Consider the following 24,415-nt stretch of genomic DNA (forward strand, 5'->3'; position numbering starts at 1 on the left):
ACGGGTCATAGACCCGTCCCCAAAAGCAGGCCAGCTACACAGGTGCGCTCTCTCTCCATCAAAGTGTGTAATACTGTGTAAAGCAAACGGCTTAGAGGGAAAAAGCGTCCCTGCTCCAGACTCCCTGGCCCACAGACAGCGGCTTTCACCCCCATCTGGCCTATAATAAGCTGTCATGGGAAGCCCTCAGAGGGAGCGGCGGTCCCCGGTGCGAGAGCAGAGTTCTTACAGGCAGCATCTGTTTGGTGGCTGGTGTCTGGCTTCAGGCCATGACCCCTGTGCCTCTTACTGAGGCAGGTGTAATGCAATTTCCCATGACCCTTTGGGAGGAAGGCCTTTCCTGCTTCCTGTAAGTCTGTTGTTGTTGTTTTCTTCAAATGCTACCAACGTTCAGCTTGTAGAAAAAAGCGTTCCCTCAGGGCTCGGTTGTGGACGCCACTCACTCAACCTTCAGTGCTGGCAGGCAGCTCTGAATTTGTATTAAAGAAAATATGAATATTTGTAAGAACATTGACAGTTGTGCTTTTTTAATATCAGTTTAAATACATGACCGTTCAAAGGTTTGTGGTCAGTAGAATAGTAAGAAATTCCTAGTTTTAGTCAGCAAGGATACATTAAATAGATCAAAAGTGACAGAAAAGATTTTTATAATGTTACAAAAATTACTATTTTAAAGAAATGCTTCTTTTTTTTTTACTTTCTATTCATCCAAAAAATAAATAAAATGTATCACAGTATCACATAAATGTTTCTTGAGAACCAAATTAGATTATTGGGGTCAGATTTACTAATAGTTTGCACCAGCGCAAACGTCTTTTGCCATTAAAATAGTACTGTCAGGATTTACTAAAGACGCAAATTGGCGCTGAAAAGGTGTGGACACAGTTATTTTTGCGCCTGACCGTATTGAATATGCATTTGTAGGAGTTTCCCTTTCAGATGCAAAATGTATGGGAAGAGAGTATTAAAATGAATAACGCAATGAATTTTACTATCGTTTGCGAAATTACTGGCATTTGCTCCATTATTTAACACCCCAAAAAGCATGTCATTTTGCACCTGTGTTGTAAGTAGGTAACCCACACCTGATAGGCATCGGCTCTGCTTATTTGCAACTACGTCAATTTGCGCTGCGTTTGGTATATTGCATTGGTCGATATGTAAATGAGATGTTGCTTATGTATTCTTTAATTTGCACAATGTCAGTAAATCACCCACAGAAATTTCCACACCCATCGGCACTGTTTTGGAATTGCACCCTTGCAGTAATTTGCACTGTTTAGTAAATCTGGCCCTTAGAAATATTCCTGAAGTAAACAAGTAAATAATAAATAAATTACATTTTCTAATATATTAAAATAAAAAACAGTTAATAATATTTCACAATATTAATGTTTTACTATATTTTTGACTAAATAAATGTAGTCTTGGTGAATGTTGACAATTACACATTTATTACATATTAATATTAATATGTGCTGTTTGTATTTGTAAGAATGTTGACAAATGTTTTTTTTTTCTATTTATACAAATGCATGCTGATTGATATTGTAAAAATGTTGACATAATGGAATTTATTGCTATTGCTAATACAAATACTTATAGTTGATGTTGTAAGAATGTTTACAATTACATATTTTAATAAGTGCAAATACATGCAGTTTTAAGAATGTTGACAGTAATCATTTTATATATATATATTTGTCAAAATATGAACAGCATACCAGTATTTATAAAAAAAAAAAAAAATTGTATTTGATATCATTAAGAATGATGACAGTCCTGCATGTAAGAATTTTTTGTACAAGTACAAATTGTTTAATTGTTTGGTTGATTGTTTGATTAGTAAGAATGCGTACTGTTTGCATCAATAAGAAATGCTAATAATCACTGATTTTGTATATTGAATGCTTTTGGGAACTGAACAAAATATTAAGTATTTGTACTTCAGAACCATTTAAGTTTAAGTTTTCGATCAAGTAACATTTTTTGCTAATATCTGTCTGTCTGTCTCTTTTTTTCTCTTTGCTGTGTTGTTTTGCCACTTTTGTTCTTACCGCTTTTTTTAGCCTGGAGTTCAGGATTCACGATATCAACCAATGAATCTCTCCAGCAACCCGCCAGCACTATCAAACATCTCTCGGGAGCCCAGATATTGCTTCTCCCGCTCTGGCAGACGGCTCGGAGTGGACAGGTTGAACCTAACACTCCAGCCTTGTTTATACCCTGTTTAAGTCTTGAATAAATCAGGACAAATTGCCGTGGATGGTGCTCACTGCTGGGTCGAGTGCATAAATCCAATATTTTTCTAAAAAAAAAAAAAATTCTGGGAATGAGTTTATCATCTTAAATGGCATAACCTTTCCTGTTCCTTCTCTTTCAGTGCCTTTCAAATGCATTTTGAATACTTTTGGGTGCAAATATAACCTGACTTCACGTGTATCTCAGGTAAAATACACACCCAAGGACACCGCAGATCCCACAACAGCATTTTTTTCGCTCTTCGTTTTTGTGCTGTGCTGAATCACTCAGCATGCCTTAGAAATAAAAAAGAAATAGTCAGGAGGAGATGTGTTTTTCTGTGGGCTTCTGTATTCTTACAAATCAATTCTGGCTAATGGTTTTAAAAATCAAATGCTAACCTTTTCCTGTGCAGGGAGTGACCTTAGAACTCGGCTTTGCACATACAGCTTGTACATCACACTTCTTTATAGAGACGGACAGACCCATTGCTCGAGGGAATATATGCCAGCCGTTATTGGATATGTCAAAACAGAGACCTATTTCCTGTGAAAGAAAAGAGAGACTGAGAAGGACAGGGATGAGAAAGGGAACTGAGGCTGGATTGAATGAAAGCTTGCAGTCTTTTAAAGCATCCCGACTAATCTGACATCAGGCTTCGCTGCTTGAATTAAACCAGGTCTGTTTTACTTCATAGGGTTATAAAGGGTTTAATGCAGTTGTGCGTCTTTATTTGAGGCCTGGAGGACAAATGCAATGGTTGACAAACGGTAGCATAAAGATAGTGGATACAAAGAAGAGAGAAGACAAAGAATAAAAACAGTTATATAATAGTTATATGTCAATGGAAAATATGAGTTTTGCATCAAAAATTATAAGACCATGTGTTGTTTCTTCAGTTTTATGGAAAATAATAATAATAATGGAGATAATATAATATAATATAATATAATTTTTTTATATATATAAATGAATGTATTTTTTTTAATTTATATTTATTTTATTTATTTTATATAATTTAATAGAAAAAAGTAGGGGTTTTGTTTATTTTTTAAACAGTTTAATAATACTTTTATTTATTAAAAATAAATTAAATTGATCTGAAATGACAATAAGGCCATTTATGATATTATAAAAGATTTCTATATTTTAAAAAGAAATAGGTGTTCTTTCTATTTTTATTTATTTTTTGTAAAAAAAAATTTTTAAATCATTGCGATATAAAAGCAGTTTTCAGACTTTTGTACCATACTTTGTGACTGATTTATGATGGGAAATTTGAATCTTTTAAGATCTAGCTTTATACAGACAGGTGTTACAGGAAATAATCCAGGGAATAAGTAGCACATGTATATTTGTAGCAATAGTCAACAATACATTGTATGGGTCAAAATTATTGATTTTTCTTTTATACCAAAAATCATTAGGATATTAAGTAAAGATCATGTTCCATGAAGATATTTTGTAAATTTCCTACATTAAATATATCAAAACTTCTTTTTTGATTGGTAATATGCATTGCTAAGGACTTAATTCAGACAACTTTAAAGGTGATTTTCTCAATTTTTTTTTTTTTTTTTTCACCCTCAGATTCCAGATACTCAAAAAGTTGTATCTTTAATTAATATTGTTTTATAGTTGATTTTCTTAATTTTTTGTTTTTTTTGTTTATTCAGCTTTCAGAACATGTATGAATCTCAAAAAATAAAAATAAGTAAATAAAAAATAACCCTTATGCCTGATTTTGTGGTCCAGGGTCACATATCATCATGAATGCTTATATTTAAGTTGCAGTTGTGATTTTACTTTACTAAAAAGAGTTAGAGACAAATGCAATCTTTTCTCTCAGATTCACAATTACCAGTGCCCCTTCATTCTCTCTCTCTCTCTCTCTCTCTCTCTCTCTCTCCTCTCTCTCTCTCTCTCTCTCTCCTCTCTCTCTCTCTCTCTCTCTCTCTCTCTCACACACACACACACTAAACAGCACAGACTGACAGACCAGGGCAGCTTAATAAAGCATAAATCCTCCTGGAACAGCAGTTCACACTGTTATGATCCCTCTCTCCCTCACACCAGTGACTATAGGCTCCCCTCTCCATCTATCACTCGCTCATTCTCTCTCTCTCTCTCTCTCTCTCTCTCTCTCTCTCACACACACACACACACACACACACACACACACACACACACACACACACACACACACACACACACACACAAACTCAGGTCTAACATTCTGCTAATATTTGAAGGAATAGTTCAACCAAATGTATTAAATCTCATCATTTCCCTGCCCTCATTCCACACCTAACGAGTTTCTGAAGCACTTCTCAAGACTTTAACTGCAGTGAATGATGACTAGAGCTTTCAAGATTCAACAAAGTATGCGAAACACTGTAAAAGTAGTCAATAATAAGTAGCTTATAAGCCATAATACAAGGGTTTTGATGTTAACTATTCATTAAAGTTCTGCTGTTTTGTTTTCTCATGCCTCTTTTGTCGTTGTTTAAGATTGTTTATTGCTTTCATGACCCATTTGACCAGGATCCAGAGCTGGTGCGGAACATCTGTCGGTGGGTTCGGCCGGCTGTTCAGATCCCATTCTTTGCCAAACTTACCCCTAATGTGACCAAGATCATGGACATTGCCAAGGCTGCACAGGAAGGTATTGGGCTGTTTTTATGGTAAATTTACACCATTTTGGTATGATAATAGTGGTAAATTTATTATATTTAATTTTTTATATATTCATTAACTCAATTAAAACTAATCTCCCTCAGCTTTCCCAGTAAAGGAAACAGTCCTGTGCAACCCAACTACATTTCCTATCATTCTGTAACACATAAAACCAACAAAAATACACTTCTGGTCAGAAGTTTGGAATAATTAAGAGTTTTTTTAATGGTTTTTGAAATAAGTATCTGCACACTAAGACTTTTATTTAATTAAAAAATACAGGAAAAACAGAATAATGTAAAATATTATTACAGTTTAAATTAACTGTATTTATTTTAATATATTTTAAAATGTATTTTATATATGTGATTGCAAAACTGAATTTTCAGCAGTCTTTAGTGTCCCATGATCTATCAGAAATCATTTTAATATTCTGATTTGCTGCTTAAAAACATTTACTTATTATTATCAGTATTGAAAATAGTATTTGTAACGTAATATTGTTTTGTGGAAACCAGTAAGTTTGAGGTTAAGTGAGCAGTTTTGTTTGTGTTTGTTTTTGTTTCAAGAAGTTAATTTATTTTCTTTATGTTTTTCATTGTCGATACATTAAATTTATCACATATCATAGACATTTATAATGTTACAAAATATTTTATTTAAAAAATGACATGTTCTTAAAAATGCTGTTCTTTAAACTTTGAATCCTGAGAAAAAAAAATTTATCTGTTTCCACAAAAACTGTTTTCAACGTTGATAAATTTGAACTATTATTGAACTAATACTAATAAGTAAACACCAATTATTATTAATAATAACTGAGTTAAAAAAAAAAACATTTAAAGATTTCTGAAAGTTCTTGTAAATTGTAATATTTTACAATATTATTGTTTTATTGTCTTGTTGATCAAATCAATGGTCTTTCTTCTTTCAAAAACAAAAAAAATAAATATCACAAATGTTTGACTTTATAACGTTTGATTTCTATACAGGAGTCTTAAAGGTACAGTTGCAAAAACAGCTTGCTTGTTTTTATTTCTTTAGTTCTGAGGGTGGTGGAATGGTGGTAATTTGTAATTTAATTATAAATTTTTGGTTTTTGGTTCATTGATTATTGTTTTATGTTGTATTATGGGATTAGGGGAAGAGGTGCTAGAACATGTCCCCTATAAAACAGTTTCCCAATCCAGACATTAGATCTGCCCTGGAAACACATTTCCCCTCACGACCTCCACTAACAGCCTGACGTCTCCTGTACGAGTTTAAAACAGACCCGCAGGTTTTGAGCTCCAGATTTTTGAGGAATTTGGCTTCCCTCCCTCCCCCTTCCCCGCGCCTAATGTCTCTTCCCTTTTGGCACAGGTGGAGCAGATGGCATCACAGCCACCAACACGGTTTCGGGGCTGATGGGACTCAAGGCAGACGGCTCTCCCTGGCCTGGCATCGGGCCGAGGAAGGCGCACCACATATGGTGGAGTGTCTGGTGAGTGTCACCCACCTCACTGGATCCATTTCTTTCTCCTCTGAGGTTTAACGGGTGTGTGGCACAGACAGACTATGCGTGCATGTCTACTTTTTTCCCCCCTGTTAAAGGTGTGTGGGAGTGCATATGAATGCATGTGCATATTTGTTTGTGTGTGTGTACACTGGTCAGAAGCTCTAATAGAGCAGACAGATGGAATGGAGGTTGGTGGAGTGCTGAAATCGGAGAACAGTTTATCTGCAGGGCTTTTGCTACTAGATAAAACAGTTTGTGCACTATAATGTGAAATATGTATGTACATTTTTGTGGTATATTTTATTGTTTTTGGTAGCAGCACGGCTCATTTTCCACGCCATGAGGTGAACATGAGCACATTTGCACTTTCAAACTGTGTGTTTTATTAACTTCAGGTCATAGAATCTTGTGGAACAGCGTGTAAATTAAAATAAACAAATCAGTTAGTAAATGAATACATATAAATAAGATACACACACATATAATATATATAATATATATATATTATTACATTATTTCAAATTAACATTTATTAGTCATAATAGATATTGTTTAAAATTATTTAAAATATATATACTGTACTGTATTGTAATAATAAAATAAAAAAATACATAATTGTGTATTGTAACGATAAAAATAACTATAAACATTTCATTTAAAGGTGTTAAAAATTATAATTCTATTATAAATTCATATAATACACAAATATAACATTTTTTAAATATTATATTTGAATATTTTTTGTTTCTAATTGTATGTGTGTGCATAAGCAAAAATACATTGCATTACGTTTGTATATATGTATATTTAAATAAATACAATTACAATAAAAATACATGTAAATAAATAAAATTTCTGCATTTACAATATATATATTAAATGTATACTGTATATTCAGCTCTGTGATATATATAATAAAATATAAGTGTGAATTAAAATCATTTATATTATATAACAATTGATCAGGTATGAATGTTTAATATTTGATATAGTTATATTTTATATAATATCAAAACTGTTATATACATATAACATTTTTAACATATTATATAACTTTTTGAATTTCTTGGTTTAAATAGTTTTAAATCCCAGATTGGGATCTTTGACTTTCAGACCTCACTATATGAAGTCTCTCATCTCCAGGGAAGTATGTCGTTTTAGTGAAAGGTATCTGAAATGGCTTGTGACTGCTGATCTATAATTGCTTTAGCTGGGTACTGTTTCCTTTCCTCTGCAGTGCTGCACTCTTGTCTGGTTCTGCTGGTGATCATGGGTAGAAGTCTGGACAGAACCAGCAGGCACGTCTAGTTCGTAATGTATTGTAGTCCTTCAGAATGTTCCCAGATAACCTCTCCATCATCTGAAGAATTATGGTGTGAATATTTTGTTTTATGAGTGTGTGGCAAGAGCTTTCAGGAGAGTGTTTTCATCCTTGGTGTTGAGTGTCAACAGAGAGCTTTGAAAAGCGGTCCTCTGGTTGCCATGGCATATTGACGTTCTCTGCCGCCGTACAGCTCTCTATGAAGACATTAGACAGATGAGTCTTCAAAAGAATAATGTTTTTCCTCACCACACTACGGGGACCACGCTGATGGATTTCACACTGATATCCGTCCACTGACATCTGAAGGATTCTGACTGTGGCGCTTTCTTTAGAGCATTTCCATTCTATTTATTAGTGCTACTTGCTAAGCTAAGATTCACTTAGTGTTGCCTATGACCTCAGATCATGCTGGTGGAGAGGAGATGCTATCAAGTTTGAGACGATTTTCATGTGGCGAACCATAAAACATCTAAAAAAATTAATTGGAGTGACAACATCAACAGGGAAATGTGTACTTAATGCAAACCAAAAAGCAGAATACACCATCATTTATAGAAATGATTCGAAAACTTGTGATAAAGAGCAGCATTCGACAAAATATATTATTTTTTGAATCTGTTTAAATCACCCGATTTATTAGAATGAATCAAACTTTCCAACGTAACATATGTGTTCATACTAACAGCAATTTGCGCCAACAAAGTAACCAGACAGATATTTAGCATGAAATGTTTGACAGTTTCTATCTACTTACTGCATAGCACTTTAGCAAACTCATAGCTATGCCTTGGCAACAACCTTAGGCTACGTTTACACTAGTGCATTTTTTGTTTGGCCATGGTTATGTCTGTCATTTACACTACTCCGGCGCTTTCTAGGTCGAAAACTGAGACTTTTAAATACGCTGCAGACCCCATTTTAGTTTGAAAACTCTGGGGTTGCGTTTCAGTGTAAACGGACCAAAGCTGACACTTTTGAAAACGATGATGTGGCTGCCCACATTTGCTCAGTATATCCTTGATGACAGTGTAAACAATAACATCATGCTCATTAGCCCCTTTCACACATACAGACTTTACTGGAAAATTACTGGTAAATTGCCGTAAAAAGAGATCGTGTGTGAACATTCTGGCAATTTACCAGTATGAGAAGTAATATTACTAATAAATTGCCAGAATGATGTGTCTACTCTGTGCCAGTTCAAAATTCAGCGGCTCTGGGCCAATCATGACATTTTTATTGCAAACACCATCATCTTTTATTTCATGAAAACATGCCGATAATAGTCTAATTAAGTGTTGTGCATTCATTATTTTATTTTATTTTATTTTATTTTATTTTATTTTAATTTTATTTTATTTTATTTTATTTTATTTTATTTTATTTTATTTTATTTTATTTTATTTTATTTTATTTTATTTTGGAAAGTTTTCTTTAGTTCGCTTTTATTTTATTTTATTTTATTTTAATTTTGAAATTAAAATCCCTAACAGTATTTTATCTTATCGTATGGTATCGTAGCGTATCGTATTTTCTGAACATGTCAAATTCTAATTTATTTATTATTGTTTTTTATTCATTGTTTGTTCATCTTTTATTTCACGGAAACATGCTGATAACAGTGTGATCATGTATCAAGTGTCGTGCATTCACCATAGCATGCTGTTTTGTGCCTTAACAATGCTTATGTTCTCTCTTCTCTCTCTCTCTCACACACACACACACAAACAAACACACACCTCTCTTCTGGGATATATTCTCAGACCAGCGGTGTGTTCATTCCCTTCCTCAATAATTCATGTGAATGCAGTTGTTCTCTGTACTGTATCACTGTGCTGTTGCATAGTTAATGCCATTTATGAGGCCTTCTTTCATAGTATGTGTGTGTGTGTGTTTAGACTGATTGACAAGGGCCAGAGTCTTTCTTATCTGCTGGCCTTCTCTGTCCACACCTCTCTTTCTACCTCTTTCTCACACAATTCTGAAAACCAGGAAAAGGGTGCATTGGTTTGGAGACAGAAACAGGGCTAGCTGGGGTGCAACATTAAAAATTAATCATGAAACTATTGCAGTAGTATTTTATGTAAGCAGAACTACTCAATGTCATCTTTTCCCCATTTAAGCTGTGGCAGTTTGCAGCTCGGTGGCATCCCTCAGGAGCGGAGCCAGCCCCGGCCTGCAAGGGTCTCCTCGGCTCCACCCACCAAACATCCATCACCCTCCGCTCTGCCTGCAGGCCTGCGAGCTGCCAGCGCCGACGCTGCCAACAGCCTAGAAACAAATATACCTATGATGTACTGTTGTTCACCAGGGCTTTAGCCGCAGTGCTTCATTTTAAAGGGGACATCTCATGGATAAAAACTAATTTGCTGTTGTGGAAACAGTTTGAGGTTCTATGCAGACAAAATCTGTCAGCTCCAAACTGTGTCTGCACAACCAGGAGCTCATTAACATACACTCTCAGAATTTTTTTTTTACAAAAGCTGTTACAGGGGAGGGACCCTTTCAGATGGTACATCTTTGTACCTTATTTACACCTAAAGGGTGCACACCAAGTGCCTTAGAGGTGCATATTAGTAACTATATGGTACATATTTGTACCTTTTGAAAAGATATGTGCATGACCACCTACAAAAGGTTGTTCATAGTCAGTCTGGTGTAAACTATACTAGTTTTTATAGTATATATATAGTTAATAATATCACCTAATTTGTTTTATGATTTTTGTTATTCGGTTTGATTCTTGTTTTTTATGTACTTTAACTGGTCCTGGATTCAAAATCCTCCAACATATACAGAACAACTTTTAATAAATCAAAAAAACAATTGCATATGAATGGAGGCAATGACATGAATTTGGTTGCATTCCATTTTGTCATTTTCCTAGACTGCAGAATGTCACATATATTTTATTTTTTATTTTTAAAATGTATTTATTTTTTATTGTTTGTTTGTTAGTGCCAGATTGGCTTCCTGGATATTATATTATATTATATTATATTATATTATATTATATTATATTTTATTATTTTATATTTTGCTTATTCAATTTATATTATATTATATTATATTATATTATGGCTTTTCTTTTAATTAAAAAACTAGTAAATTGCAAAGATTACTCTAATTAATCGTGAATAATTATCTAACATTAAAATTTTTATATATATTTTCACACTGAACCTCCAGATTACAACAACATAAAGACAATATTTTAAAGGTTTAGTATTTTAAATATTTGTTTAATGCCATCTTTTTACTAAATACTATGAATGAAGGCCAGTATCACCAATACCAATACTGATGCCTCTATTAAAAAAAATAATTCCCCTGATTTCTGGCCATAAAATGAGTAAACATAGCCATCCTGACTCCATAATGCATCAGTTTATGGAATAAAGTGCATTTTGTGTTGACTTCATAGAAATATTTCACCCAAAAATGTAAATTTGTTTTAATTTAAAATTTACTTACCATCAGATCAATCAAGATGCAGATGATTTTTTTTTTTTTTTTTTTTTTTTCTTATCACAAAAGTTTTGGGGAAATTCCTTGTTCACCTGCAGTGAATGGGTGCCGTAACTGTTAGAATTAGAGTTCAAACAGCTAATTGTCCTTCCACAACTGTTGATCTCTCCGTCAAAATCCACCAACCTGTTTGTTTAGATTTGGACTGTTTTCACTTGTAAACAGTGCTTGATCCATGCATATTTCTCTCCTATTTCAGATTAGATGGCTTTTTCTTTTTACTGGAGAAAGCAGTATCATTGATAGAGGAATTTTAGCTGGAAGCAACGGTTTGAAGTTAAAAATGTCTTAATGATAAATTTGTTTGTTACAAACACAGCTTTTTGATTCAGGAGACATTAATTGATCGACCGGAGTGGTGTGGATTACTTGTGAATTATTGTGATGTTTTTATCAGCTGTTTGGACTCTCATTCTGACGGCCCCCATGCACTGCAGAGGATCCATTGATGAGCAAGTGATTATAGCATGAAATATATGTTAGAAGTGGAAAAGCTCTAAGTATTATGAAGCAGTCAGCTTGTATCATCAGGAAAAAAAATTGTGTGTCTGGGAGAGCTGTATTGATGATCTAAGCGAGCAAGTTAGCAGAAAGTGATTTTATATGTTGTTATTTTGTCCTACCTGCAGCGAAGACCTCAAAGCGTAAGAACAGACTTAAGCTTCAGGATGAAGAGCTGCGGTTTGCATGCTGTTTCTGAGTTCAATAACCACCTCTTATCTGTGGTGATTGTAGTTATTTAACCCATTTGTGTAAACACACATTGTCCTTGCAGAATGAGACACACATTCACACTTCATACGCAGAGTATCAGCCTTGCAAAAGTGTGTGTGTGTGTTTTCACAGCTGATAGTAATCACATACCTGTGAGATCACAGGCTCTGACTTTTATTTCACAGACATCTCGCCACACTTCTCAAGTGCAACACACACACTCACGCAAAACTCACAAATGAACACTCTCACATTTACATTTAGTGCTCGTCTGACAGAAAACACTGCTTTTTTGAAATGCAGTTCTGTATAAATAGACATGGGAAACTAATCTACTTCAAGAAAGCATGTTTCATTTTTTTTGTCCGACTGAATGGATGGCAAAGACAAATGATGCTTTAGAAAAACACACCGTACTGAAAACCACCGAACTTATCCAAAATTCTGTTTCTCTACTTCTCAGACAAAACATAGGCCTTGTTTGTGTAGTATTGTACAGTTCAGTGGAGTGTATTACAGTTCAGTGCTAGCATACAACAGGAATATTAGTGTTACTTTATACTTGGATTCAATATGGTGTAGGGTTATAGTTCAGTATAGTCCTAGTTTAAATTTATTGTTTGTAAATGTGTGAGTGTTGTTGTTTAAAAAATTTACTTTTGTTTTGTTTTAGAAAAGTAAGTGTTCAAACTTTAATTCCTTAGTTTGCTTTTATTTTATCTTATTAATTTATTGTTTTATTTTATGTTAGAATGTTTGAGTGTTTAGGGTTTTTTAAGCTTGCTTTTTTTGTTTTGTTTTGTTTTGTTTTGCTTTGCTTTGCTTTGCTTTGCTTTGTCTTGTTTTAGAAACGTTTGTTGTTATTATTATTATTATTATTATTCCTTAGTTTGCTTTTATTTGATATTGTTTTTTTATTATTTTATTTTAGAACAATGTGTGAGTGTTTAGGTTTTTTGGTTTCTTTTTTGTTTTGTTTTGTTTTGTTTTGTTTTGTTTACTTATTGCTGCAGCTGGCTTGTAGATTTTTTCTTTATCAAATAATTGGATTAATTATTTAGCAAATCGTGTCAACATCATACAGTAATTTATTCAATTAACATTTTTAATTGGAAAACTTATTTAAAAGGCCTAACAGTATAGATTAGTTCAATATAGAATAGAATAGTGTAAGGCGAGGCAAGGCAAGTTTATTTATATAGCACATTTCATACACAATGGTAGTTCAAAGTGCTTTACATAAAAGAAAGTAAAATAATCATGAAAGAAAAAAAAATATTAATAATAAAAAAGTAAAACAAGGAATTTAAAAACTTTGAAAATTATTGAAATATTGATTTAAAATTAATTTAAAACAGTTAAAAATAGAAAATGATTTTACATAAAACACTGTAAATACATAAAAAGCAGTGCAATCAGTTCGGACATCGCACAGTGTTCATTCAATAAATGCATAACTAAACAGATGAGTTTCGAGTCTAGATTTAAAAGTGGCTAATGTTTTAGCATATCTGATCTCTTCTGTAAGCTGATTCCAACTGCGGGCGGCATAGTAACTAAAAGCAGACCCTTGTTTTGTGTGAACCCTTGGTATAACTGACTCGATCCTAATGATCTGAGTGCTCTGTAAGGTTTATATTCAGTGAGCATATCTGCAATGTATTTCGGTCCTAGGTCATTGAGTGATTTATAAACAAGTAAAAGTACTTTAAAATCAATCCTAAATGTAACTGGAAGCCAGTGTAAGGACCTGAGGACTGGTGTGATATGCTCAGATTAGTGTAGTACTTTATATATCCATGCAGCCAAAACAATAAAAAAACATAAAAAGAAGTTATGTTGGATTTAAAATTGAAGGCCTCGTCCTTTGATCCTGTTGTCTTGCCTAACTAAAGTTATAAAAATAACCTCCCTTTTTGCAACTTAAATTGTCCATTTAATGGATTTTAGATTCACTCCAGTGTGTCTGTATGTGGCTTGTAGCGACTGACAATTAAAAGTGCTCTGGGAGGTTCCTTTCAATAGCTGAGCAGAGCCCTGAGACGTGTGTGTATGTGTGTTTTGTGTGAGTATTGACCTTCCTGAGAGTGCATTAGCACAGTGTCATGGAGTGGGTGGAATCAGGGCCCCTTTGAGAGCTGCAGGATGTGGCCATGGATGTGTTTGCCTCCCATTTTCAGAGAGAGAGAGAGAGAGAGAATGTAGCGCTCTGTTGTTCCCATGAGAGACCCTCACTGTGTCAGTTATGCCCCTCTATACTTCTTTTCCTCTTCTTTAAAGGGATAGTTCACCCAAAAATGAATACTCTGTCATTGTTTACTCACCTGGGTGTTGTTGCAGATCTCTGTGACTTTGTCTTCTGTGGGAAAAAAATAAATAAATGGACAGCATATCCTGGCAACTCTTTCCACTATAATGAATAAGTATGTGAATGATAACTGAGGATGTCAAGCTTCAAAATGACAAAAAGTGCAATTAGCAGACAAATTTTTATATTGTTATTCACGGAAGAGCTGTTTATGAGAGTTCATCTAAGAAGTAGACATGTCTGACTTGGGAACAAATCATTCTTTTGAGTCAGATCTGTTGCCAAATCAGTCTGAATGATTTCTTAATGAATCTGTTTGTTTTGATCTCCACTTCAACTCAGTGACTGAATGATTCAAAATCACTTGAAGCAGTTAGCAGGGAATATTATTAGTGAGTATACTGTAACTATTCAGCATGTTCGTCACACAAAATTAGTATGATTTAAGAAGAATTAGCATACAAGTCATGGGCTACTTGTATAAAATCTTTAGGGTCCCTTTTTGTTATTTTGGATCCTGACAGTCTTAATTGACTATTTATGAAAAAGCTTATTTCTATGGAAGCTCGTTTCTGCTGCTAAATAGTTTTTTTTTTTTTTAAGTAATTGTGACAGATTATCTTGCAATTCTGATATAAACTTGCAATTGTGAATTATAAAGTCAGAATTTTGTGACATAAACTCATAATTATAAGAAAATGTCAAATTTTTTTTTTTTTGAGAACCGGACTTTATAACTTGCAATTTTTTTTTCAGTCCCATGGTGGAAAAAAGCTTCCATATATTTGACTCACAGAATAAAAAAATATTGTATATATATATATATATATATATATATATATATATATATATATATATATATATATATATATATATATATATATATATATATTAGCTTATGTCTGACAATTCCGTATTTTCTAACAAAAAAGTTAGAATTGGAAGATGTTAACATACGAGAAATAAAAAGATGCAATATTTTTATTTTGTGGCAGAAAAAAAACAGAATTGTAACATGTATACTCAGAATTCTGAGAAAAAAAGTTAAAATTGCAAGATATAAACAATTAAAAAAAAAAAGTCCAAACTGAGATAAAAAAAGTCACAATTGTTTAAACTTTAATACTTTTACTACAGTTAAAAGAGTGGATTCTTCAAAAATATTTATGTTCCACCGAAGACAGAAAATCATATGGATTTGAAAGAGTGAATAACCGATTTATGTATGAACTATTCCTTTAACATTTTATTTATCACTAAGAATTCATTCCTTCAGCCCTCAGAGAAGCACACCTGTGCAGCACTTTCTAACCCCTGGAGCTCCAATTTCACCTCATCTTTTCCCAGCATACCCATAATGCCTCATTCTATGTGCTTGTTGTGGTGATGGTCATGCTGAAGGTAACAGAAGCGTGGTCTTTCTGTAATCACAGTGAGAGAATGCTGCTCGTCTACCAGCACGTTTGAGAGCCGCGGTCACCCGCTGTACGTTCAGCCACATTACCCTCAAATGCAAAAGCTCACACTCTGCGTACACACAGTTTTCCTTTACTACTTAAACAATCCTCCGAGAGTTTGGGCACAGATGCGGCGCCGCATAAAGAAGAAAAACAGTCCCAGTTCTGAATCTGTGCTTCTCGCTCAGGTCATAAATGCATCTTTGCTCTTGGGAAATATGTTGAGTTTGTTTGCTTGTGTTTTCCTTTTTGCTTTTTTCATATTTGCATCTAGCTAGATCAGTGCGTACAGAGCGGAGGTCATACGGTAAAGGATGCAGGGAGCTCTCGGCTGTTTAATTTGTGGCCTGCCGTGTTGGACAGAGCCGTGTTGGTACAGTTTGTCTGATTAATCAAATTCACCGGATTTCTCACCACTGTCAAGATTTCAATTTAATGTTAAATATTCTCTAAAGGGCAGGCCCTTAAATCTTATGGGCGGAGAGCGGCAGTGGGCTGTGAACATAACCATAGGCTAACTGCTAATGATAAGAACACACGACAGAAGAGGCATCTATAACACACTCGCTGAATTAGATTGTCAATCACTTCTGTGTCCATCGAGCCAGTAAAGAGACCAAACACTCAGAGAGAAATGAAATATAAATATGAGCTTGAGACTGTGGCAACAGCTTGTCAGTATTCAGTTTCTTCATAGACTTATTAATGTACAAGGTTAAATCAGGTTGATATATTAAATATAACATAATAAGTAATAATACACTACCACTCAGAAATTTGGGATTGGTAAGATTTTAGTTTTTTATATTTTTGAGAGAAGCCTCATTTATTTAAAAAAAAAAAAACATAAAAATAGTGGTATTGTTAAATATTATTAAAATTTTAAATAACTTTTCTATTTGAATATATGTTAAAATATAATTTATTCCTGTAATATCAAAGCTGAATTTTCAACATCACTACTCTAGTCTTCAGTGTCACATGATCCTTCAGAGATCATTGTAATATGCCAATTTTGGTGCATTTCTTATTATTCTTTTCTTTTTCTTTTTCTTTTTTTTGATAAGCAGAAATAAATAATTATAACATTATAAAAATCTTTACTGTTACTTTTGATCTGTTTAATGCATCCTTGCTGAATAAAAGTACTTAATTTATATTTAAAAAACTAGTGCTGTCAAACGATTAATTGCGATTAATCGCATCCAAAATAAAAGTTTTTGTTTGCATAATATATGTGTGTTTACTGTGTATATTTATGTATATATAAACACACACACATGCATGCATATATTTCAGAAAAATTTTGTTTATATATGAAATATATTTATTTATAATATAAATTATATGAATATAAATATAGACATTTAAATACATGCGATTAATCGCAATTAATCGTTTGACAGCACTAGAATAAACCTTCGAACAGTATTGTATATTAAATATATATAGTCTAAAAGTCTGACATCATTGAAAATTTGTGTTTCAAATTCTAATTAAAACCTTTAAATATAGGACACTGAAAACTTAAACAAGTAAATTTCATGACGATGAAACAAAGACGATTCTGCAATATTTCTTTGTCACAATCAAATGTAATCAAATGAAATCTTTTTAGACTTTTTTGGAGTTTTTTTCTGTAATCTATAAATATATATTCATAAGTGTTGATTTATTTATGCAGTGGTGTGAGTGATTTCAGTGCATGCTTTGTCCTCATTTGCATCATAATTGGATTAGTGTTAAATAAGTAAGAAATTTAGAACAGGTTACAGTACATGGCTCTGCACGTCTTAAAGTAATAATGAGTAGTTTAAGCGTTAATTACAGCACATCATCCACCCCCGTGCCTTCCTTTGTGGGCTGATTTTTATAATTACAAATACCTGCTTTTGATTAGAGGTAACTGTGTATTAACTTGTACCGTAACTTTTCAGATTTCTGCAACATTATGTTGTTACTATCCAGCTAATAATAAGGGTTGTGTTCTTATTTTAAGTAACCTGTATTGTGTTTTGATTCAGGCATTAAGTCCATTAATAACTGAATCTGTTGATTTTATTAAAATTAAATTTGCTGAAAAAGTACTCACTCTCAGACCATCCAAGATTTAGATGAGTTAGTTTCTTCATCAGGTACAGATTTGGAGGAATGTAGCATTACATCACTGGATCATCTGCAGTGAATGGGTGCCGTCAGAAGGAGAGTCCAAAGCTGATAAAAACATCACATTAATCACATTTTTCAGCTTTTCACTTCACAGAGGAATAATTGATGGACTGGAGTGGTGTGGATTACTGGTGTATTATTGTGACGTTTTTATCAGCTGTTGGGATGCTTAATCTGATGGCACCCATTCACTGCAGAAGATCCATTGGTGAGCAAGTGATGTAATGCTACATTTTCCAAATCTCCAAAAAGCTTTGAAATACCTCATCCACTGTCTAGAACAGCTAGTGTACAAAGACGCAAAGGTATGCTTGAATTATGCACTTGCAGAGTAAAGTGTAACATGTTTTTTTTTTCTTATTTATCCTTTGCTCATTCATTAATCATTATTTGAGTGTGTTTCTCAGCTATAGGAGGCGCTGTGCTTTGTCAGTGGTGTCGTGAAAGGACATTTCTGCTGGAGGTTGACACACACTTCAAAACATGCTTTGGCCTCAACTGACCACAGATACCCAGCATGCTGACCAAATCTCTGAATTATGCATCAATCCCTGACCACTAGATAGAAAGCAATGATAACAGAAAGAGCTTCCACTGTTCCCATACAAAAGGCCTTGTATTATGCTCTGTTAAGGAGGCGCTCATCCTTTCCACATTTATTAACACATTTTTGGCAATTTTTAATCCATGTTGCGTCATTGTGACCTGCGTTAAGATAAATTCAGATTTTTTGTGGTTTAGTTTTTGCCAGGGTATTTTTTTAGCATGTCAGCAGATGTTTTTGAGACCGTGATGGTTTTGTGGCCCCTGCTTTTTTCAGCAGATGGCACGTTACTTTGTTTAATCGGATAATTGTGTAAATGGTATGCCGTCATTTCATCAAAGAGAAAAGGTGAACTGATGACATTTTCCAAAATGTCAGAGTTATCTTAAGTCTTTTATTACATCACATTTAAATGAGGACACACGTTCACCATCTTCTGATGCTATAATTGTAACATGAAATCAGGTATTCATAGAAATTGCTTATTATACTAATGTGACTGTCAGGAAAGACAGTGGATGGTCTGTTAGGGTGATCAGGTGTGGGCTTTGTGTGGCTACTTATAAACAAACCAGAATAATCATTTTGAATTAGATGATATACTTTATGAAGAAAATATAGGGCTTGTTTGTGCAAAATCCACCACTATGGTATAGGGTGTTGTGGATGGTTGTCAGGGTTTTACTATTCTGAGTAAATATTTTTTTTGAAGAAAATATAGGGCTTGTTTGTGCAAAATCCACCAATATATCTATATATATATATATATATATATATATATATATATATATATATATATATATATATATATATATATATATACATGCTGTGGCGAGGTGAGGAACTACACGACAACCGATAGACAGAGAAATCCCCGAAGGGTGGATTTATTGACAACTTTGTGCTCTGAGTGAAGACAGTGCTCTCCGTAGTGCTCCAACTCCCTCGTGCTCTCTGTGCCTTGAGTGGTGGATCCCGTGCGGTGCTCTCCTGGTTGGGGCTGACGGTCACACGCTGCTCTCTATGACAGAGGAGGAAAGAGTTAGGGTCTGTGTCGGGAGACATTGCTCCCCATACTGCTCTCCTCCCCGGCTGAAGTAGACGCCTCTTCATGAGCTGCAGGTGCGGCCGCTCAGCCTGTGACGAGCTAGTGCCGGTGATTCCACTGTGTTGCCAGGGCGACGCTGACGAGCGCTCGGGACACACGTCACACTCCCCCCCCCCTAAGCGTCGACCTGCGTCTGCGGAACATGTGGGGAGATATGAGGAGGGTGGGGAGTGGAGCCTGACAGACCTGCGAAAGCTGCCCCTATCCTGGAGAGGCCGTCCGCGTTGGCGTTGGCTGTCCCCGCCCGGTGTTGTACGGTGAAGTGGAAGTCCTGGAGCGCAAGGAACCACCGGGTCACCCTGGGATTGGTGTCCTTTGCTCGGGCCATCCACTGCAGTGGCGCATGATCTGTCAGCAGGGGGAACCGGCGGCCAAGGAGGTAAAGCGAAGCGAAGCTCCAGGACTGCCCACTTGACAGCCAACGCTTCCTTCTCCACGGCGGCATACCGTTGTTCGGTCGGGGTCAGCTTCCGGCTAATATAGATCACCGGGTGTTCCTCGCCGTCCTGGACCTGGGAGAGAACGGCTTCTAACCCGGTGTCTGAGGCGTCGGTTTGCACCAGGAAGGGGCAGTTGAAATCGGGGGCTCGCAGGACTGGCTCCGTGGTGAGGGCTGACTTCATCTGCTGGAATGCCTCTTCCGCTTCTGGACTCCAGGCTACCTTCTCGGGTTGCCCCTTCCTGGTCAGATCTGTCAGGGAAGAGGCTAAGTAGGAGAAGTTAGGGATAAAACAACGGTAGTATCCCGCCAACCCCAAAAAGGCTCGTACCTGGGTCTTGGTAGTGGGCCGCGGTGCCGAGAGGATAGCTGTCACCTTATTTTCCTGGGGCCGGATGAGGCCGCGACCCACGCAGAAGCCCAGGTACTTGGCTTCGGAGAGAGCCAGGTGACATTTCCGGGGGTTGGCGGTGAGCCCCGCCTGGCGGAGTTCCAGCAGCACCCTCCGGAGCCGCTCTAAATGCTCCCCCCAGGTCTCGGAATGGATGACCACGTCGTCGATGTAGGCCGCGGCGTAGGCCATATGGGGCCTCAGCAGGACATCCATGAGCCTCTGGAAGGTGGCGGGTGCCCCGTGCAGGCCGAAGGGAAGGACCCGGTATTGCCAGTGGCCACTGGGGGTTGAGAAGGCTGTCTTGGGCTTGGCATCCTTAGACAGAGGGACTTGCCAATAACCTTTGGTGAGGTCGAGAGTCGATATGAACCGGGCCCTTCCCAGTCTATCCAGGAGCTCATCGACTCGGGGCATGGGGTAGCCATCAAATTCAGAGACCTCATTTAGGCGGCGGAAGTCGTTGCAGAACCGGAGGGTGCCGTCGGGCTTCGGGACCATTACGATGGGGCTGGACCAGGGACTCCGCGAGGGCTCAATTACCCCCAACTTCAACATCTCCTGTACCTCTGTCTCGATTGCGTGTCGCCGAGCCTCCGGGACACGATAGGGCCGCTGCCGGACGATAACTCCTGGTGGTGTTCGGACTTCGTGCTGGATGACGGTCGTCCGCCCTGGCAGGGGGGAGAACACATCCAAGAACTGACCGACCAGGTGCTGCAGTTCCGTCTTCTGGGCCGCGGAGAGATTGGGATCCATGTCTACAACCACGGGAGAGGTGGTGGCGAGGGCCGAGAGCTGGGGTCCGGTCCCCACCCAGCGCTTCAACAGATTTATATGATAGAGCTGCTCCTCTTTTCGGCGACCTGGTTGGCGCACTTTATAGGTGACGGGTCCTACCTGTTCGGTGACCGTGTATGGGCCCTGCCAGCGTGCCAGGAATTTACAGGCGGAGGTGGGGACCAGAACCATGACGTAGTCTCCCGGCTGGAACTCCCGTGGTTGGGCGGCCCGATTGAAGAGGCGCTGCTGGTCTTGCTGGGCCTTGGACAGGTGCTCCCGGACCAATGGCATGACCCTGTCGATCCGCTCTCTCATGGCCTTGATGTGCTCGAGGGTGGTCTGACCTACCGCAGGCTGTTGCTCCCAGGCTTCCCGGGCGACATCTAGAAGCCCTCGGGGTTGGCGGCCGAAGAGGAGCTCGAAGGGCGTGAAGCCGGTGGAAGCCTGGGGCACCTCCCGGATCCCGAACAGCACATACGGGATCATTTGGTCCCAGTCGCGTTGGTCCTCGGCCACGACTCGTCGCAGCATTTGCTTAAGGGTCTTGTTAAAGCGTTCCACGAGCCCATCAGTTTGTGGATGGTACACGCTGGTCCGGATCTGCCGGACTTTGAGGAGCTTGCAGAGGTCAGCCATGATCCGGGACATGAAAGGAGTGCCCTGGTCGGTCAAGATCTCCGCTGGTAGGCCAACCCGACTACTCAGTAGGAAGAGCTCCTGTGCGATGTTCTTTGCGGTGGCCTTGCGGAGGGGAATGGCCTCTGGGTAGCGGGTGGCATAATCCACGATAACTAGGATGTGTTCATGCCCCCGGGCGGACTTCGGCAGCGGCCCCACCAGGTCCATCCCGATGCGCTCGAAAGGCACCTCTATGATAGGCAGCGGGATCAGCGGGCTGGGGGGAGGAGTATGTGGCGATGTCCGTTGGCACGTCGGGCAAGCTTGGCAGTACCGCTTGACATCCCCCTCCAGTCCTGGCCAGTGGAAGCGATCCCGGATCCGTTGCGCGGTGTTTTGAGCGCCGAGGTGGCCAGCCATCGGGTGGGCATGAGCGAGTTCCAACACCGTCTGGACTTTGCTTCGCGGTACCACCAGCAACATCTTTTCCTCCCCCCTTCGCTGCGCGACACAGTAAAGCAGGCCGTTTTGGATGACGAAATGGGGAGTGGGGTGGGGAGCTGGTTGTAAATCCTCTCCTTCCGCCACCCGCACTTGAGACCAGCAATGCTTGAGGCGTTCGTCCCCTCGCTGCTCGTTGGCGAGCGTTCCCCCTCCCGCTATCTGCTGGAAGACATCAAAGAACAGGTTAGAGTTTTGGGAGGGGGACTCACCTCCTCGCGGGCTGTCCGACGTCAGCAGCGCGGGGCGTCGTCGAGGGCGCCTTGCTGATCTCCGGCGTCGGCGGTCCCCGGCCAGGCTAGCAGGCTGTGTGCTGGAGGTGAGGAGCTGATCAAACCCCGGCCAATCCCGGCCGAGGAGAACGGGTACCGGTAGGTCCTTTAAGATTCCCACTTCGACGGGCCAGGAACCAGGTGTCGCGCGGTGATGGTCACTTGCCGTGCCGGTACATGCCTGGTATCCCCGTGCACGCACGTTATCGCCAGCCGGGCTCTGGAACCGGTTCTGGGCGGAAGGACAGTTGGTTGTATCAGGCTTACCCCGCTGCCCGAGTCGAGGAGGGCGATGAACGGCCGGCCATTGATGTGCATCTCGGCTCGCGGTGCCTCCGGCGGCGGGTTGTGCACTGAACAGCCTGCTAGCCATATCCGTCCTGGGGAGCGCGGCGGCTCGGTGGGCATCGGTTCGTCCTGGGGGCCGGGAACCGCAGGCCTGCTCACGGGTCGCTGGGTGCCCTCCGGCGAGCGTCGCTCCTGGACCACCCTTCGGGGAAAAGGCGGCGCTCGCTCCCCTACCTCCCGGTGTTGGGCGGCCTCCGCCAGCTCAATGGCCTCCACGAGCTCGTCGAGATCGGTGGGATTCCTCATGCCAGCCGCCTGCCTCAACGCGCGCGGGGGAGGAGGGCACGGAGGAGTCGGTCGATCACCACACGCTCAGCTACCTTGTGTGCGGAGGGACCCCCTGTCAATAGCCAATGGTGGGCCAACCGGGTTAGTTCTGCCGCTTGGGCGCGAGCGGGCTGTCGAGCTCAATATGCCCAGTCATGGAACTGCTGCGCCGCACAGATTGGGGAGAGGCCTACTCGGCTCAGGATTTCCTTTTTCACCTCTTCATAGTCCCGGCTTCTCTCCGCCGTCATGGTGAAATACGCCCGCTGCGCTTCCCCCGGTCAGCAGCGGGCGCGAGAAGTCTGGCCCACTCGTCCTCTGGCCACGCCTCCCGGATCGCGGTGGCCTCAAACATTTGCATATACATCTCCACATCGTCGTGCGCCGTCATTCGCGGCATCAGCTGTACGGCTTGGACACGGGGGTCAGGCAGCGGCGTGCGGTGGGCGGCGGTGCGGAGGGCGGCGAGCTCGCGTTCGGCGTCTCCTTGACGTGAGGCCATGTGCTCCATTATTTGCTGCTGGCGGATGCTCACCTCGGTGAGGTGTTTAAGCAGCTCTTCCATGCCGGGGGAGGAGCGGCCGCCTGTGGAAACAGAGCAGAGGGAAAAGAAAACCAATGTCAACAAAAAAAAAAAAAAAAAGAAAAAAAAATGGGTGACGGTGACTTCCTCGGGGGGTCGGTTGTCGGTGTTCACCTCACACTATGCCCGCATTCTCCACCCGGTGTGGCGAGGTGAGGAACTACACGACAACCGATAGACAGAGAAAATCCCCGAAGGGTGGATTTATTGACAACTTTGTGCTCTGAGTGAAGACAGTGCTCTCCGTAGTGCTCCAACTCCCTCGTGCTCTCTGTGCCTTGAGTGGTGGATCCCGTGCGGTGCTCTCCTGGTTGGGGCTGACGGTCACACGCTGCTCTCTATGACAGAGGAGGAAAGAGTTAGGGTCTGTGTCGGGAGACATTGCTCACCATACTGCTCTCCTCCCCGGCTGAAGTAGACGCCTCTTCATGAGCTGCAGGTGCGGCCGCTCAGCCCGTGACGAGCTAGTGCCGGTGATTCCACTGTGTTGCCAGGGCGACGCTGACGAGCGCTCGGGACACACGTCACAATATATATATATATTACCCAAAATATTTTCAAGTTTTATGCTTAAAACAAATTACTGGGCAATTAATTCTCTAAAACAAACTAATACAATTTTGCTTCTCAAGTCAACTTCGGTTAT

General features: G+C 39.2%; 1 protein-coding gene across 1 annotated transcript in view; it reads left to right on the forward strand.

Annotated features, from left to right (window-relative positions):
• Positions 1-24,415, forward strand: part of dpyda.1 (dihydropyrimidine dehydrogenase a, tandem duplicate 1) — a 167,202-nt gene that overhangs the window by 112,254 nt on the left and 30,533 nt on the right. The window contains 3 exon segments of the mRNA XM_042752217.1: positions 4,786-4,906; positions 6,280-6,374; positions 6,376-6,400. Coding sequence (XP_042608151.1) covers positions 4,786-4,906; positions 6,280-6,374; positions 6,376-6,400 — 241 coding nt within the window.

The sequence above is a fragment of the Cyprinus carpio genome, chromosome B24 (assembly GCF_018340385.1).
Source record: "Cyprinus carpio isolate SPL01 chromosome B24, ASM1834038v1, whole genome shotgun sequence".
NCBI lineage: Eukaryota > Metazoa > Chordata > Actinopteri > Cypriniformes > Cyprinidae > Cyprinus > Cyprinus carpio.